General features: G+C 45.1%; 1 protein-coding gene across 31 annotated transcripts in view; it reads left to right on the forward strand.

Moving 5' to 3' along the window:
* Window positions 1-18,981, forward strand: part of CAMK2G (calcium/calmodulin dependent protein kinase II gamma) — a 159,586-nt gene that overhangs the window by 60,218 nt on the left and 80,387 nt on the right. For all 31 annotated transcript variants that reach the window (XM_028729051.2, XM_028729050.2, XM_028729058.2 and 28 more), the window contains exon 3: window positions 4,042-4,101. In XM_028729051.2, coding sequence (XP_028584884.1) covers window positions 4,042-4,101 — 60 coding nt within the window. The remainder of the gene's footprint in view (window positions 1-4,041; window positions 4,102-18,981) is intronic.

Raw genomic sequence — 18,981 nt, forward strand, 5'->3', positions numbered from 1 at the left:
GGTGGCTGATGCCATGGAGTTCCAGGAGGAGTCCCGCACAACCGGAGCGAGCTTGAATTCTTCGCTTTGTGCTTGTCTGCCTGTTTTGTTGCCCTGGAGACAGAACAGCGTGGAATTCTTTCCCCCTGACCAGAAATAGTTTTCCTGTACCTTGTGACTGGAGTGCTTTCCTTCTTGGTTTGCAGCCAGCTGTGTGTATATGTGTGGGCATGCATTTCGATGAGGTAGGTTTCAGGGAGCATAGAGGTCATGGCTCCTTGTTGTAAGCTGGGCATGTGGGTATCGCTATATTCTACCCTACATCTCTTGCCTCCTGCGTCTCAAGAGGGTGTAAGGTTCCCTGCAGCAATTGCTCTTGATTTACATCGCCTGTGGCATTTCACTGGTTATGTCATGTCTGCTGAGGCTGTGAGCTGGTCAGCTGTCCATCTTGGCTAGCTAGCTGAGCAGCACATGGTAAGTCTCCATCCCTCTCCTGATCAGCTGTTTGCTTCCCTGCATTGTTGCCCTAAGAAACAGGTTCACTGCAAACATAACTCACTCATTGGGCCAACACGGTCTCCATCAGCTTATCGGAAATTAGGTTTTCAGCAGTGGGCATCATCTGCAGATCTTTGGGTGGTGACAACAGGCGCAACTCTCCTCTAGTGAGAGAAGGGTGTTCTTTTTACAATTGATCATCACTTTCATCAGCAAGTTTCTTAAAAATGGTTGCTGAATCTTGACAGGTGAGCATTGAGAGAGGGTTAAAGGTTACATTAATAAAGTTTTTAGGAGTAGGTGGGTAGAGACTTCTTCATAAAGTGCTTAAAGTCATCCCTTTAGTGTGTGCTGTATTTTCTAGACTTCTCCTTTCATGTGGTTGGCATGTGTTGGCTAAGTTTTTAGTCCCCTCACTGTCCAACTTTCCTTTGGCCCAATATTTTTTATTCAATGAAAACCTTGGAAACTTTCCCTTTTATGGCATTTTAAAAGATAGCTGGGTGTACTATGCAAGTAGGAAATAATAATGCAGAGGACAGATTTATATGCAGGTACATGTTTCACAAAGGTTTATAAATTGGAGCTCTTCATTTCTGTAGCTGTGGAATGCGGTATGTAAATCTTTGTCTATTGTTGTTTTCTTGAAAAGCATATTTCTAGCCCTTATAGTTTGTATGATTAATGACAAATAGAATAGACAATTAAAAAAAATTTTTGTAGGTTGTGGGACTCTTATGGCCTGTTGTTGGCGCATGGTCACTTTTCAGTCCCTAATCCATATATATATTTCTGCAGTCACATACTGAAGCCTTCTGCCCTTCCTGTGAGCCCATGTCTTGCTGTATGAGCAGTTTGCTGGCCAAAATCCAAAGCCAACTCTCTTTCCATAGAAGCAGGTTTGCATTTGTTTGTGCATGCAGACAAAAAAGGGGGGCCCTAACATTTAACCCCCAGGAGTAGGTTGAAGATGCAGGCCATGCGCAATGAATTAGGAGGCTGAGATGAGCACATCAGATTCCAGGTGGGGAGTGGTATTAATATTTTTGGAACACTCACACAGGCTACTTCCTGCCTCCAGAAAACTAACCCATGAAGAGGGGGAAGTATCCTAGCAGGGTCTTCTCACCGAAGACCTGCTTTTGATGGCTTTGTCTTTACATACGGATGGTGGTGTTCAAAAGCATGCCCCGCCCCCCTATTTGTTGTCTGAAGTGGAAGCATCCAGAATTCTACCACCTTGTTTTGTGTGACACATAGATCAGCTCTGCAGCCAAATCTGCAGCCACAGCTACACATAATGTGCAGAAAGCCTCTTACACCATATAAAAGATTAATCAGTATTTTTCTTCCACTGTGTTGGAGTGGCAAAGAACTGCATTGCTCTGCTGTGCAGCTGCTGTTCTCGTACTTGGTGATCATTGCACTAGATCTTTTGAGGTTCTGCTTGCACAGTTTGCAGCATCTTTTGGGTGCAAGGGAGGAGACCTCTGATACAGAACTTCTGCTCCGTGCTTCTGAAACGCTGCATTTTGATGCAGCTCCAGCATTTTCCCTTCCTCGCCCTGGGATGCTTGCTGTGATCCTTAGGACTAATGCTTAGTTTGGGGAAGAAGTATTACTATAGGAAGAGTTGCAGGGTGATGCAACTTTGTGCTGCAGTGGTAATAGCACTACTACTGAAATATTTTGCTTCTGAACAGTTTTTGAAGGTGCATGCGACCTCCCTGTCTTGTGTGAAATGGAAGGCTTTCCAAAAACCACTAGGCGCAGTTAACACTTTTTTGGTGGTAGGTTTTCTCTTACCCATAACAGCAGCTCTTTCCTGGGGCTGGAGGTCCTCTTGAAACCCCTCTGCAACCCAGCTTGTTGATCATGAGCCCCTGACCTTGATGTCTCTGAGATGGGAGAGAACAGCAGGCTCAATATTGGTGTAATAAACGTGTGTGCATGCTGAGGTTGGAGGCAGTCTCCCTCCTTTACACAAGCAAACAAATCTCTACCATTGGCAAGGGTTGAAGCTAACCAAAGTCAGCACCAGCATTGCTTTTTAAAAAAATGCCAGTCTTCCTCGTTGACTTTCAAGCCTTGTTTTCACCTTGCTTGATGATCTTCTCCTTTTTGCTGCTGTTAGAGAAGGGACGTGATCACTGAGTTGACAAATCACTTCTCTGTCTGATCCTTGGTGACTAGAAAGGGCCCTCTGGCATCTTCTCCCTCCCTAACCTCCCCCTCCCCATACACACATCATGTCTGATTTTTCAGGGTTATGGAGAAGCTGCTGCCTCGATGCTTTTTCTTTCTAGTCCAGATGACAACCCTGTTGGAACTGACGTTGCTTTTCTGTTGCGATGAATGTCCTCCTTAGGATATAAAGATAACTGGCAGCACTTCTGTGTCCCCACCTTCAAGCTATTCCACATTACGATTGTGGGTTTAGATTGTCCAACCTAACCTTCTGTGTATCTGTCCTAGAAACAGGTTAAGGGTGAATTCTTTGGCTTTCGATACTAGACTTGTTATCCTACTCCTTTCTGTAAACCATTTCCCAATATGTTTTATTCTTAGTCTTAGTTTTACTCTTTAAATTTGTATACCGCCCTTCATCTGTAGATGTCAAGGCCATTCACAACAAAAAATTACAATATAAAAACACAGAAAGCATAATAAAAACAAAAACAAAGCAACACTCTGCCCTGATATCAAGTTCAGTTCATGTTTTGCACCAAGGAAACTTAGTTCTACACCCAAATTATACAAATCAACAAAAAGCAGGGCTGCCCCACACATGAGACCAGGTGAGGTGACTGCCTCAAGCTGCAGGATCTCCAGGGGCAACATATCCCGATGTTGATCTCCCCCACACCTTGTTCCTGCTGTCGATCTTTGGCACTCATCCCTTCTTCCCTGGTGGGAAGAAGGACTGCCATTTTGGGGTTTGCCTCAGGTGCCAAAATGTCTTGGACTGACCTTGACAAAATGTTCATTCAGCTGCTTATTCTGAACCCTGAATAATTTGAATTTTAAAGAAAAATTGTGATATGGAAGAGAAAGAGAGAGAGAGAATGAATAAAAGGTGCACACGTTTATTGAGGCAGTCAAATTCATCTCAGTTCAAATGTGTTTGGAGCAATGCACCTTTCCTTAAGAGGCGTAACTTGATATGATTATTAATAGAGGAGATTAGCAGAATATACCTAGACACACATGTAAGTATATATGCCTTAGAAAAGATACTCAGGTCTCGTGTATAACTACTGAAAGCCTCACACAGTGAAAGAATGGGCCGTCTAAAGCAATTCCTTTCTCATAGAAAAGTACCATGTCATTTGCGCGTTAACGCTATTTCTGCCGACCTTCAATATAAATATTGTCAGGGTTGCTTGCCATCCTGGAGGAAGGCATGTTCTGGGAGAGAGAAGGCTGCTCTCAGACATCCGCCACATTCCGTTTGCGGCTGGTCTGTTGGTGAGTCTGTCTGGCTTTTTGTTTAGATCAGAGCAAGGGCCCTGGAGCAAAAGTTGCCGACTAACTCTTTATTTTATTTTCTCTTGCTCTTAGATCACCAGAAACTGGAACGTGAGGCTCGTATCTGCCGATTATTAAAACACCCAAATATCGGTAAGTAGCATGGGAGAAAAGTCTTCAAATTCTTCAGCTCAACAGGGACAGGAAGCTCGTTGGAATTTTCTCTCCTTGCAAATGGTGAGCAAGCCATTTTGTGGGGGCCAGAGCCAGGTGGGTAGAGAGCGATAATTTGTGCTGGAGAAACATTTTGGGTAGCTTACTTCAGGGTGAGGGGCAATTACCATATTTTTCGCTCTATAAGACACACCTGACCATAAGATGCACCTAGTTTTTAGAGGAGGAAAGGGGGAAAGCCCTGGGTTTTTTGGGGGGGGGGGGTCAGCCCACAGTTTTGCAGCTTCTTTTGCAAAGGGGAAAAGCCGTGTTTTTGAGGATCAGCTCACAGCTGTGCAGCTTCTTTTGCAAAGGGGGAAAGTCCCTTCTTTTGAGGATCAGCTCAAAGTTGTTGAGCTTACTTTGCAAAGGGAAAAAAAATCTGTTTTTATGGGGTTCAACTCACAGTTCTGCAGCTTCTTTAGGAAAGGAAAGGGAGCCGTTTCTACAGTTTCCAGAAAGATAATCTAATCAGCCAGTCGCATGTCGCTGGGGGAAAAACAGCCTCCATCTGCAGAACATTCAACAATGGAGGCCTGGGCAAGGGACCGGGGCCGGAAAGGGAGCCAGCGATTGACCACACATTCGCTCCATAAGACGCACAGACATTTCCCTTACTTATTAGGAGAAAAAAAGTGCGTCTTATGGAGCGAAAAATACGGTACCTCTGTCCTCCACTTCAAAAGACATTTCCTCAGAGAAAGTGCATTTCACCACTATCGACCCATCCCTGATCTGTCTCATGAACTCCTCCACACCCAAGCAGAAGAGAGTGGTTGCCATTACAGAGTGGTTGCACTCCCTTTGGCTTGTCCCTGACTGCTTACTTCGTTAGCTCTGCTCTAGGGCATATTCAATGAAGGGATCCATTACATGAATGAGAACTGCTTGCTGGAACAGACCAAAGCGCAGCTAGCCAGAAAAAGCAAAGCATGAAGGTCACATACTTCCCCTTCCCTCCCCAGTAGGTCATAATCAAAGGTATACTGCCCCTGAAATATGGAGGTTTCATTTAGCTGTATGACTGACCACTGTTTATAGGGCCCCTGTCCTTGTGCGTGCACGTGCGCTATCTCTGAAATGAAAAGCGTTTTCCTAGAAGGGGGTCTCCGAACTTCATTCGAGCAAACGGAAACTTAGAATGGTGTTGGGCGTCCCTACTGAAGCCTCATAAGCCCAAGGCTTCTGCTCTCTGGAAATGGCATTCCAGTGCCCAGCACAGCTCCTTACCCATCTCCATAAGGACTTAAGAAGGGCCTGCTGGATCTAGTTAGAGGCCTGTCTGGACCAGCATCCTGTTCTTACAGGGGCTGAACAGACACCTGCCTGTAGTTTCTAGCAACTGGGATCCAGAAGCATATTGCCTGCAACAGTGGAGGTAGAACATAGGAGGTAGAACATCAGGTCCAGTAGCCTTCTCCTCCATGGATTTGTCTAATTCCCTTTTAAAGCGACCCAAGTTAATGCCCGCCATTGCCTCTTGTAGGAGTTGGTTCCACAGTTTGTGTGAAGACGTACTTCCTTTCTTCTGCCCCAAATCTTCCAGCAGTCACCTGAGTTGTAGTATTGTGAGAGAGGAAGGAAAACTTCTATCCTATCCCTCCACTTTCTCCATGCCATGCATAATTACTTGCCTTTTCTCCAAACGAAATAGTCCTAAAGGGTGAAGCTTTTCCTTCCCATTGATCATTTTGGTTGCCTATTTCTGAACCCTTTTCAACTATGCAGTGTCCCTGTTGAGGTGCCCAGAACTGTACACTGTACTCCCAGGTGTGATCACACCATACATTCCTATAACGACATCATGATATCGGCAGTCCTATTTTCAGTTCCTTTCCTATTTATCCCTAGCATGGAATTGGGCTTTTTGACAGCTGCCGTGCACAACTTGACGTTCTGGCTCTGCTTCAGCAAGGCTTGTTCTTCTGTATGCTTGGCTATTTTATCTCTTACCGCTTTTCATCAAGATAGCAAGTACTTATGTTTAAGCTAACTGGCCTGCAAGTTCCAGTATCCCCACTGGATCCCTTTTTTAAAAAATCGGTGTGACCATCAACCATTTTCCTGTCCCCTTTTACGGAGGCTGATCTTTTGAACAAGTCATTTATTTTTGTTAGATCAGCAGCTTCACCCTTGAGTTCTTTAAGAACTCTTAGGTGGATGCCATCCAGACTTGATGATTTGCCAGTTTCTATGAGCTCCCATTGCTCAGTCCCTGCTCCTGCCAACCTAGCAGTTTGAAAGCACATCAAAGTGCAAGTAGATAAATAGGTACCACTCCGGCGGGAAGGTAAACAGTGTTTCCGTGTGCTGTTCTGGTTTGCCAGAAGCGGCTTAGTCATGCTGGCCACATGACCCGGAAGCTGTACGCCGGCTCCCTCGGCCAATAAAGCGAGATGAGCGCCACAACCCCAGAGTCGGTCACGACTGGACCTAATAGTCAGGGGTTCCTTTACCTTTACTATTTTGTCAAGAAGGCTTGGGACAGTGGTTTCCATTTTTTGTGTGTGCCATGGGCCATTTGAAAATTGCTAAGGATCTTGGTGGACCACTTAATGATTTTCCCACTACCCCATCCACCCATTGTAGTGATGCACTGTCGTGTGCTGTGCTAGATGCTGTGTGAGTCTTAATTGTAATTTCACTGATCCTGTTGTTTATTGCATCTTATACCTTATTGTATTCCATGGAATTTAAATTGTAATGCTATAAGATGCAACATAAGAAATAAAAGAAGCAGCAAAAGTGCAGCTAAAATCAATATGAATATTTAGTGTGATGGAAGTGCTGTCTCCCATTTTCAGCCACCAACCTGAATGAATATGGCAGACTGCCGCTGGAGAGCCCCTGGCCTAGAATTTAATCCCACCACAATTTTGCCTCCGTTCCTCAGACTCCCTGGAAAAAAGTTGGTTCAGGCACAGGGATCTGACATGGTTCCTTTTTCTGGTCATGGTGTTTCCATCTCCTAATTCCCCACACATGCCTCTCTCAGCTAACTCAGTGTTTTCCCCTTTTTAAAAAAACAACAACAGCAAACTAATTCTGGAACTACGGAGCAGGGAACTTTGGAGTCTGGCTTGCATATATTTCTGGCTCCAGGAAAATAATTTCCTCTTCTCCCAGACATTTGATTGATTTTCCCGCACAGCTTTGTCGGGCATCTTTTAATTAATTAATTTGATGGTGATCATGCTGACGTTGGGGAATGTGGGGTTTTTTATTGTTCTATGAAGTTGTGTGTGATCATGTTTGGTGCTTTGCTACTTGTGTTTTTAATCTCATATGTGATTCCTCCCCCTCCCCCCACCCACCCACCTGCCCTCCTATTTATATTTGTATCTTTACTTTTGCCTTGAGACTCTTATGTATGACATGATGAGCAAATGAGTAGATAATTATCAAAGGCCGTAAAGGGCTGTGCTGTCATATGTTTGGGAGACCTTACTGTCACCCTGCTCTGGAAGTTCATAGCTGCTTGCTCTTTAGGTTACAACCCAAAGATCTAGTCTGATTTCTCACTAACATGTGGTGAGGACTTTGCACTAGTGATGGTGCAAACTTCTCCTGCAAATCTCCTCCTGCCTTCCACCTACTGGCGTATCAGTCTTCCTTCTCTGGTGGTGCAGATATGAGACTGACCCAGAGGAAGGTACCTCTCTCCTGGTTCCCTTCTTTGGTGCCTCTCATGTAGCCATGGTTGCGAGTCACTAGCCAGGAATATTGGGGAAAACTACATTTCCCAGGGCTGCTAATAAGCGCCAGCAGCACTGGGGAAACTGCATTTTCCAGTAACCCTAGTTGGAAGCTGTAGAGATCTTCAATAGGGCTGGGGAGACTGATTTTTGAGAAGTGTCTGGAAACCTCTGCTGGCCCAGAAGAGCTGTCTGCATCCAGTTGTTTTCACCATGCAACTTCCTTGTTCCAAGAACTATACCAGCTCCAATTTAGACTAGCCATTATGACTCTTGAAAGACTTCTTCCATATGAACCCGGTTCCCTCGTTAAGAATTTCTGGAGAGGCTCTTATTTGTGTCCCACCACCATCTGAGTTGCATTTAATGATTGGGACATGAAAAAGTGTCTTCTTTATGGTGGCACCGAAGTTGTGGAACCCTCTTGCCTCCTCCCCAAAGGCTTTCCGCCACAGTGCAAAAATATATTTTCTTCCCTGTCAAGCATTAGTTCTGGCAGCCTAAGCTTTCTGTCCTTGGTATTTTAATCTAAATCTGTTTTATCTGCCCCCCCCTTTAGTTTGGTTATTGTGTGTGTTTCACTTTTTTGTACGTTCCTAAGGCATTTTCCAAAATGTAAAGGCAGGTAGAAGCTTCATTAAAATAAAGTGGGGAAAAGCAGATGAGTAAGTGGACAGTTGTAGAAGAAAATGTCGGACAAGGAAAGAATTAAGCATAGCCCTGCAGATGTAACAGACACACTCTTCCACACCCCACTCAATGCTTTGCCTGCCATGGGTTTGGGAATCCTGCTTTTGCCGCCAAATAGGCAGTTTACAAACCTGCTCCCCAACAAAGGTGATGTGCTGTAAAAGAACCACACCAGCGAGCCATTCCCTATGTACACATCCATTGCTGCACAGTCCAAACTGTTAAACAGGGAGCTTGTTGCCTAACATACTCTGCCTCCACTGAACTCTTGGGACTCACCCCACATCCAATCCTTGGCTCCTCTCCCTGAGCATTCATTTGAAGTCTTGCTTTCAGAAGATCCAGAAGTCTCCGATGCAGAGCTCTTAAGCTGCCAGATCCCTGGCCCCTTTGACCATTAGCTTCTGTAAATGGGGAGAGCTTGATTGTCTTTTATTTCTACTCTGCAAGTTCCTTTGTCTGTTGCTGGAGAGCTCCACTCACTCTGGGCCTGTGTTTCCATGGTTATCATCCTGTGAGCAGGTTTATTTCCTGTCACCCCAAGGAACAGGGAGCAGGATAATTGTTCGCTTGGAGGGTTCGCTGAAGGGCTGCAACAAGTGGTGGGATCGTGGGAACAAACTTCAACTTGAACTGGGGAAAAAAGAGAGGAAAAAATAAAGTTCGGTTTTGGGGACAAAACCACGTTATTTACGGAATCTGCCAAACAGCAGTAGGATTGTTGCTTGTTCCACAGCTTTGTGGAAAGCTGCCCATCATGTCAGTCTCTTTGTGGTGCACCATTGGGGGTAAATTTCTCTCTCTCTCTCTCTCTCTCTCTCTCTCTCTCTCTCTCTCTCTCTCCCTTTTAAGCAATGGAAAAGAAAGCCCCAATTTGGATTTCCTCTGTTGCTTTGGAAAGCTAAGTTGGCAGGATTATATTTCTGAAGATCACTTTGAGTCACACCCAACCTCATTTATGTCTGCAATAAAGTGTTGCTAGAAAAAGAGGGTTACTACTAGAAGCAGCAGCCTCATTTCCCCCTCTGAAATACCAAATGCAATTTACCTGAAGGCCTGGCATTTTAATGCCAGTGCCATGCCTGCTTGCCAACAGTAGCCAGTGATGTGGAGCCAGAGGGAGAGGAACACACTACACTGTATACTAGGTTTTTCAGAGGGAATGAGGGAACGCTCCATGGGGCTGAAGTTATGCAAGCCAACTTTACAAATGGAAGAGGACATCCAAGTTGGTTTCTCTCTAGATATGCGCTCTCTCCCCCTCTTTCCTCCTGCCCCAACTGCAGGATTGTAATGTGTGGGGCATGCTGATTTTGAGCGATGGCCGTGTTCTACTGGTAACCTTTTAGTTTAACAACAACAACAACAACAACAACATTTGTACCCTGCCCATCTGACTGGGTTTCCTGAGCCACTCTGGACAGCTTCCGACATATATAAAAACATAATAGAGCATTACACATTAAAAAGCTTTTCTGTATAGGGCTGCCTTCAGATGTCTTCTAAATGTTATATAGTTACACATCTCCTTGACACCTGACGGGAAGGCATTCCACAGGGTTCCACCATCAAGCATTGCCACCGTCATGTTAATTCCTTAATGCCGTAGGCGAGCTAACCTTGAGCTGATGCTTTATCTCTTCCTGGGAAAATGTAAATTTGTTTTATTAAACTAGTGCTGACATTTAATGCTTGCCTAGGAAGAACTTGGGCAGGGACACGGGTGGCGCTGTGGGTTAAACCAAAGAGCCTAGGACTTGCCGATCAGAAGGTCGGCGGTTCGAATCCCCGTGACGGGGTGAGCTCCCGTTGCTCGGTTCCTGCCCCTGCCAACCTAGCAGTTCGAAAGCACGTCAAAGTGCAAGTAGATAAATAGGTACCGCTCCGGCGGGAAGGTAAACGGCGTTTCTGTGCGCTGCTCTGGTTTGCCAGAAGCGGCTTAGTCATGCTGGCCACATGACCCGGAAGCTGTACGCCGGCTCCCTCGGCCAATAAAGCGAGGTGAGCACCGCAACCCCAGAGGCGGCCATGACTGGACCTGATGGTCAGGGGTCCCTTTACCTTTACCTTTTAGGAAGAACTTAGGGCAGGCAACAGGGTCCACGTTAACTAGGAAGCTTTGACTCTGCTATTGGGCCTCTTGCCTCTTCAACCTCCTTGTGTGCTCGTGAATGTGGCATCAGCCCAGTGTGTGACAGAAGTGGTTCTGAATTTTAGATTTACTGAGCATAATGGCACAGAGGTCTTTCAACCTTCCATATATATATATATATATATATATATTTGCTTTCGTAGATTTTCACGGGTACAGGAATGCAGGTTTTGGTGTCCTCGGGTGTCTTCCCGTGTAAAAGGTGTCTAGCCTAGACACCCCAACTTTTACACGGGAAGACACCCGAGGACACCAAAACCTGCATATATATATATATATATATATATATATATATATATATATATCACTTGAGTGCTTCAATTTCTGCATATACCCTCAGATTCTATGTAACGGATGTTCATGAAGGTTACAGATAGTGAATAGCACTGGAACCACAGGAAGAGGTGGCAGCAAATAAATGTTTCAATCAGTTGCATGCATGCTTTTTAACCAGTGATGATTGAGGCTGCACTCATATACCCATGTACCTGGGAGCAAAACCCCATTGAACATGTATAGATTGTGCTGTGAATTTACATACTGTGAAACATCTAAGATGATTTCTGATGATTTGGAAAGAAAGAAGACAATTCCTCTGGAGTGTGAAATAGCTTGGTGAATCAATAATTCACTTGAAAAGCAGAATACACATAAAATAAATAATCAGCATGGTACTGGATGAAATATTAGCACTAGTGCAAGGATTAGCGTTAGTGCAGTTGAATGTTCTTCCCTTTCCCTCCACGCTCCTTACTACCCCCAAATCTTCTCTGGCGCAGAGGGAGAGCATTCAGTTGTGCAAGGAAAGATAATTGTGCCAACAGAGTATTTTCCTTAGTTTTAACGTTGAATACAACCATCAATTTCTATTATACCGGCCAAGCTACCAATTTCCTTAATTTTTCTGAGTCTAGAAACATGATATATTGCTCAGCTGGTTGCTGTTGCTGTTGTAGGCTAAATGTTGGGCCCCTTTCACTTTGGATCCTAGTGCACAGAATACTTCGCAGAATAGTTAATCTGGCTTTGCACCGTAAACGTTGAACCGTAAAGTGGTGAGATGTTGAAAAATACAAGAACAACATCTAAGGCTTCGGCACATTTTTTGCTCTGGGAACTCATTTGACAAAATACCCGTGGGGTATTACAGTTTCTCCTTTCCCCATTTTTTCTTCGCATCACATAATTAATACTTATATTCGAATTGGAACAACTCCTGTGGTCAGGGGTCCTCAAATTGTGGTTGACTTTGGCAGTTTACTACCAAAAAAAGAGTGATTGTCAGCCCCCCCCCCGCGCCCACAACTGCCTTGCCCCCTTACCTCGTGTTGCACCTTTAGAACTGCGATGTCACAGTCCCCTTCTCTCCTCCCCACCTGCAAAATTAAAGCTGGTGAGGGGCGGGTGTGCAATTGCTGCAATGGCGCCCCCAACTGCACGCCCAGCATGAGAAAAGCCGTGCTTGCCATGTTTTGTTTTTGAAGCACTTGGAGTCTCTCAGAAGTACAATGTGGTTGTGGGGGTGATTGCCCAGGTTTCCAGGTCACTCATCCAGCACCCAGACTTGCCATTTTACCCTCTCGGACCGGAAAGATGATAAAATTCCAGTTCCAATTAACCCTTGCTTGAGCAACAAAGCTCTTTCTTTGCCCTGGTAAGTTCTGTATCCTTTGGCTATCTTTGGTCCTGACTTTCAGCTTGCCATTTGCTTCTGCTTCCTGGTTTTGTCCTTCAAGCCTGCTTTTCTTTTTAGTTCTGAATGTTGGCTTCAGCCCACAGCTACTGGTTCCTGGCTTAATGGAGACTGCTGCTCAGAGCCCAGCCCTGACAGTCACAAATAATGATAGAAATGGATAGCAGCACATAAACCAGTTCGCACCAGCTCCCCCTTTTAACGTATAGGAAGACATAAATAGCCCATGTATATATGCAATAGTTATGAATATACAATGCGATATAGCAATTTTACACAACAGTTATGAATTTGCACTCTAAACTGCAGAGATACCTTTCACTTAAGTCTTCATCATGAAAACGAGGAAAATACGAATCTCCTATTGGAGTAAGCATCACTGAGTCACTGTGTTCACCTCTTTATATATCAGTGAAGTAATTTCTGAACCGCTCATGCAAATTAAAACACTGCAAAAAAAACCCACAACCCACTCAGATGAAGGGTTGGCTGCACCAATAGATCGATCTTTTCTGATGAGTTCAGCTAGGAGAGCTGCAAATGTACGCTCTTCTCATTCCAATTAACAGGCTGCAAATAATACCTAGCTTTAGGGCAGGGATGGGCAACCTGTAGCTCTCCAGATTTTGCCAGACTATAACTTTCATTGACCCTGTCTATTGGACAGGCTGATGGGAGCTGGAGTCTGAAATCAACTAGGGGGCCACAAGACCCTCTTCCCCACTTTAGGGTATTCTTTAGAAATGATGATGCAACCAGCAGATGTTAGGAGCAACTTGCTGTAGATTGGCAAAGTGATCAACCAGTGGACCATAATCTACCCATCTCTGTGGAAGGACAAGAAGGGGGTGTGAAAGGAACTATGGCTGGTAAAGGCAGCTCAAAAGCCGAGTGCATTGTTTGCAAATAAGTCAGGGGGGATAAATTTTTGTGCATAACTTCACTAAAGTATGATTTGCAACCAGTTCACTCTCACATTCCTCATGAGCACTCTCTTGCTGGCCACCATCCAAATGGAGATTATTTTTACTACATTCTGTTTCGTTGGTTTGAGAAGAGGGGAGAGACTGTCTTCCCTTAACCCTTTAATGTTTTTTTTATTTTAATGTTGGGTGCCTCCTGACCCTGTGTAATTAATCTTGTAATATTGAGACAACAGCGCATATAAATAAGTACATGGTTTTTGTGTGTGTTCAGTTCTCCAAATGGGCATGGGAATATGAGTAATATCCAGACAGTGGCGGTGGGAATAATCTCTGGACATTTGGGAAAGGCCCAAATATCCCTTGACTACCCTCTTGTCACAATGGCAGGTTAAAATAATTAACCTTGCCAGCTGTGAGGTTGCCCTTCTTAATTGTGGATCTGGCAAGTAGTATGTACACAGCACAACATGTTGGAAGCATTCTTTTCTTTCTGGATTAGAAAGCAGGGCTAGAAAGGGAAACTCTGTGCTACTTCCTCACCCACCCCTATCGAAATGTGAGCTGGAGCCAGAAGGAGAAGACTTCTCTAGAAGCCCGCAGTGCCCAATGGCTTGGCCATGTCATGCTGGGCCCTCCAAGGTTGTCTCTGGTCAGGAGAGCTTCCTGACAGTGAGAACTCCTGCAGGACTCTCCTTCCTTGGAGGCAGAGGTTGGATGGCCATCCATCATGGATGTTTTAGTTGAGATTCCTGCATTGCAGGGGGTTGAACTAGATGACCTTCAGTGTCCCTTCCAACACTAAGGTAAAGGTAAAGTTACCCTGACCATTAGGTCCAGTCGTGACCGACTCTGGGGTTGCGGCGCTCATCTCGCTTTATTGGCCGAGGGAGCCGGCATACAGCTACTGGGTCATGTGGCCAGCATGACTAAGCCGCTTCTGGCGAACCAGAGCAGCGCACAGAAACGCCGTTTACCTGCCCGACGGAGCGGTACCTATTTATCTACTTGCACTTTGACGTGCTTTCGAACTGCTAGGTTGGCAGGAGCAGGGACCAAGCAACGGGTGCTTACTCCGTCACGGGGATTCGAACCGCCGACCTTCTGATCGGCAAGCCCTAGGCTCTGTGGTTTAACCCACAGTGCCACCCGCGTCCCTTCCAACACTACAATTCTATAATTCTATCTGTGTTCACACACCCCTTTCCTTCAAGTAGCTCAGAGTTCCCTCCTCACAATTTTTGTAATCGCATCAAGAATCCTGTGAGAAAAATCATGCTGAGAGATGGTAACTGGCCCAACGTGAGCTCCACCTTGGTCAAAATCCAATCCTCTGCCCACCAGCATTCATGGGCACTGAGGGTGAAGTGGAACCTGGAATCAGAAAGCAGCAATAACCCAAACTCATAACATGCAATTTTAGAGACCAGTGCTTCTGTAGGTAGGGGGAGTTATTCATAGGCAGGAATCCATTTCCCAACCTTGAAAGTTTGCACGGAGCCTCTTCCTTGAGTTTAGAGTGTCCAAACCGCATTTAAGATGGATTCAGAAGCAGAGAATTTTTGAGAACAGCTTGGGAAACTCTTGCTCTACATCCTTCAGTTTCGTGCCCCCAGTTTCTCCCTAGCAAAGCAACATCAATGGACTTTTGCATGCCAGTACGCTAAGCCAGCGCTTGTGCCCCATGCTTTCTGCATGGGGTGACTCCATTTTTCCCGTGTGAACCTGGAGTCATGAGGGAAGGGCACAGGACCTGCTATTGAGTCCCTTTTGATAGGAGACACAGTTTACTGTTTTCCCAGCTCCGGCTTTGAATAGTTGTGCCTTGGAATGATCTCACAGCTGCTGAAGAGAAGCCTGGGTTGTCATGGTTCCAGGAGTTATTTGTAGGGTAAAATAGTAATCTTCATTCCCTCCCCTCCTTGGTATCAAACCTCCCCCTCTGCAAAAACACTTCCCAGGCAACACATTGCGCTGGGGGATGTGGTGGAGATATCAGAACAAGTTGCTGGAGGAAGTTTTGAATTCTCCTTTCTTGGAAGTTTTAGGAGGGTGGTCAATGTAGAATAGTAAATAGAATTCTGCTTGTTGGGGTGGGAGATTTGGCATGGTGAGATCGGAGGTACATTGGAACTCTAATTTGCGGGGGGCTTAATAAGGTTTAGGGACGCGGGCGGCGCTGTGGGTAAAAGCCTCAGCGCCTAGGGCTTGCCGATCGAAAGGTCGGCGGTTCGAATCCCCGCGGCGGGGTGCGCTCCCGCTGCTCGGTCCCAGCGCCTGCCAACCTAGCAGTTCGAAAGCACCCCAGGGTGCAAGTAGATAAATAGGGACCGCTTTCCAGCGGGAAGGTAAACGGCGTTCCGTGTGCTGCGCTGGCTCGCTAGATGCAGCTTTGTCACGCTGGCCACGTGACCTGGAAGTGTCTCCGGACAGCGCTGGCCCCCGGCCTCTTAAGTGAGATGGGTGCACAACCCCAGTCTGTCAAGACTGGCCCGTACGGGCAGGGGTACCTTTACCTTTACCTTTACCTTTAACAAGGTTTGTTGCCTAAAAATTAAAGAATCTGTCCCCCCCCCCTTGCTTTTTAGCTCAACTTCTTAACTGGTGGTAGGCAGGAGTAGATTTTGGGTGGCACAAATGATACCACCCTCTCTCTTTCACATTGAAATTAGGTTTCTTTCAAGTACTTTCTTGGATCTGTATATCCTTATTTTTCCTCCTTATCTCCTTCCCCATTTATCTTTGTATTCTTAGTATGGGAATTATCTGTCTTCTGATTGAGCCTTTGGGCTCCTGTGTAATTTCTTATCTTGGTCTTTGCCAGAAGTTATGTCTCAACTGCTCAGCATCTCTGGGTTGCTATTGCTTTTCCTCATGCCTTCCAAATTTTAATGGGACTGCTGAACTTACTGCCAGTCTTGCAGCCAGCAGACAAGGTTTCCTTAAAACCATAGGAGAAGGCAATGCAGACTTTGAACATCTATCTTTTTTTGGCTGGGCATTCCCAGGGAAAAAGAGGCTATCAGAAAGGCTAAAAGAAACACAAAGCTGAAACACTACTAGCAAGGTAGCTGCAGCCTCCATCACTCATTTGGCTATTTTAGTAGAGATGTAGAAATCGTTCGTTTCCACAGTATTTATTTCTTCCACACATTTGGGGCACTTACCAACAAAACTGAGAGGCACCTATGCTAGCCTGCCTTATAGAATAAATTGGTAAAAAGTCCCATAGCATCTTAAAAGACTAACAATCTCCTAACAATACTATTTTAGGACAGACATGTGTCCTATTTTATGGTAGAGAGAGTGTGCTTCTTTTTAAGATGCTGGCTGTCATCTACAGTTCTTGTAAGTACAGTGGTACCTTGGTTTAAGAACAACTTAGTTTATGAACAACTTGGATTAAGAACGCTGCAAACCTGGAAGTAGGTGTTTTGGTTTGTGAACTTTGCCTTGGAATAAGAACATGTTTCGCTTCCTGTTGAGTGTGTTCCATTTGTAAATTGAGTCCCCCGCTGCAATGGGAAAGCACACCTTGGTTTATGAGCGCTTTGGTTTATGAACGTACTTTCGGAACGGATTAAGTTCGTAAACCAAGGTACCACTGTACAGTAGAACCTCAGTTTTCGAACGTAATCCATTCCAGAAGACCATTCGACTTCTGAAACGTTTGAAAACCGAGGATCAAAGGGCTGTCAGCAAAGTCTATGGTGAAAATTGAGAAATGCGCCTCAGAAGCCATTCAAGTTCCGAGGTGCATTCGAAAACTGAAGCATTCACTTTTCAGCGTTCGGCTTCCAAGACGTTTGGAAACCGTTCCACTGTATGTCTTTAAAAAAAAAAAAGTTTTAGATCTGCCTTGTTCAGGGCATATTTTTAATTTATCAAAATGTTTTTAATCAGTTAGTTGATTAAACACTGGTGCCATAACTTTAATGATAACTTACTGATGCTCCTTGGGCTAAAGCTACCCAAACAGACAAAAAATGGAAGGAAAGGTTTGCCATCTCTTAACTTTCGAATCTCCTGGAATCATGTTTGCATCTTCCAAAGTCGCTGCATTATAAATTGAATTATTTTTCCTCGTATTTTTCCACGGATGATTTCTTAGGTGATAATTTTGTTAATTATGTCTGCAGGAAGCTGGTTGCCAAACGATTCCATTGTCATTCAGTGAACCACCAAGGTCCACCCTGCTTTCGAAAGTGTAGCATTCTATTCTAGCTGGCCAAAAGTAATTTTGGTGCTAGAGGTGAAAAATGCACCCCCTCCCCTCTCCTTTACAATTTTCTGCAACGTTACCACTACACGCTTTCTTTCTTGTTTTATTATTAATCAGATTTATAACCCGCCCTTCAACCCAAGGGTTCTCGGGGTGGTAAGCAACAGTTCATAAAAATATGACACATCAGTACAATATTAAAGTATTAAATTGAACAATATTATATAGCAGAAATCCAACAGCAAAAACATGTCACATAAATCAGCGTCTCCAGAGACCTGAATAAAAAGATTTGTCTTGATGTCTAAAAACATCAGAGGGAGTGCTCAGACATAACTCCAGGAGAAGGGAATTCCAGATCCAGAGTGCCACAACAGAGGAGGCCCTTCTCTGCAGTGTTACATTGCAAACTACAACTTCTCCTGGAAGTGCAAGCAGGGCCTTCCTGCAGATCTTAAGGCACAGGTTGGTAGGGACTGGGAGAGGCAGTCTTTCAAATAGCTGGGCCTCAAGCCACGTAGGTGCTGAAGGTTGGTTTGATTTGGGCCGGCTAGCAAAAATAAGCAGGATTGGCTGGGAACTGGCCACTTACATAAACAGCAGTGATTCTGACTTGACTCTCCCTTTTCCACCTTCAGTGGTGTCCCAAATTCCCATTTTTTTTCCTTTTAGTAGAGGGCTCTTCAGTTGTGTCTTGGGTGTTTCTGCTGCCAATGGTTTCTTTTGCAATGGATCTTGTATGTGCAAGGATCTGCTGAAAAACAGGATGAATTTCCTCAGTTTGGAAGGGCAGGCAGTGCACTTTTGGGGGGGGGGCACGGAAGACAGGAAGTTCTTAACTCCCTTTTTATCCCTGGTGTGGCTCGGTTGGTTGGGGTGGGTGTTGGTTGGGGGGAAAGAGGGTTAATCCCAAGGAACTAGTGAATAATTGCACACGGTGTCCTGTTAGCTAACCATCCTTATGTCACCCGTTACCACTCCAGCGAAGCCCGTCATTAGCTGTTGGAGCAGATGATTTACAAAGGATTATTTGCATTACACATGCTAATGCTTTTTAATAGCAAACTTTTAATTAAAAGGAAAGTCTTTCTGGAAGCTGCCTTAGCAGCTGCAGCAAAACTCTGCCCGTTTTAATATAATTAGGGAGAAGCTGGGGGTGGGAAGCTGAGCTGCCCTTGACAGCCGAAGCTGAACGGTGAACTCCTACTGTGGGAACCTGTATCTTGGTGTGCAGTGGGGAGTCTTGCTGGCAATGGGTGTTGTTGATGTGGCGGGGCTGTTCACAGCCTCTTCCATGCACATTTCTGGCTGTGTTGGGATAATGAGCAGTTGGGGAAAATGGCGAGTGGGTGGCGGCCATCTGTGTCAATGTGTGCATCAGTTGCATTGCTGATGATGATAGCACTCACTTTGCCGTCTTGTCAGCCTGTGTGTATTCTATATTT

Source organism: Podarcis muralis, chromosome 6, assembly GCF_964188315.1.
Source record: "Podarcis muralis chromosome 6, rPodMur119.hap1.1, whole genome shotgun sequence".
Classification (NCBI taxonomy): domain Eukaryota; kingdom Metazoa; phylum Chordata; class Lepidosauria; order Squamata; family Lacertidae; genus Podarcis; species Podarcis muralis.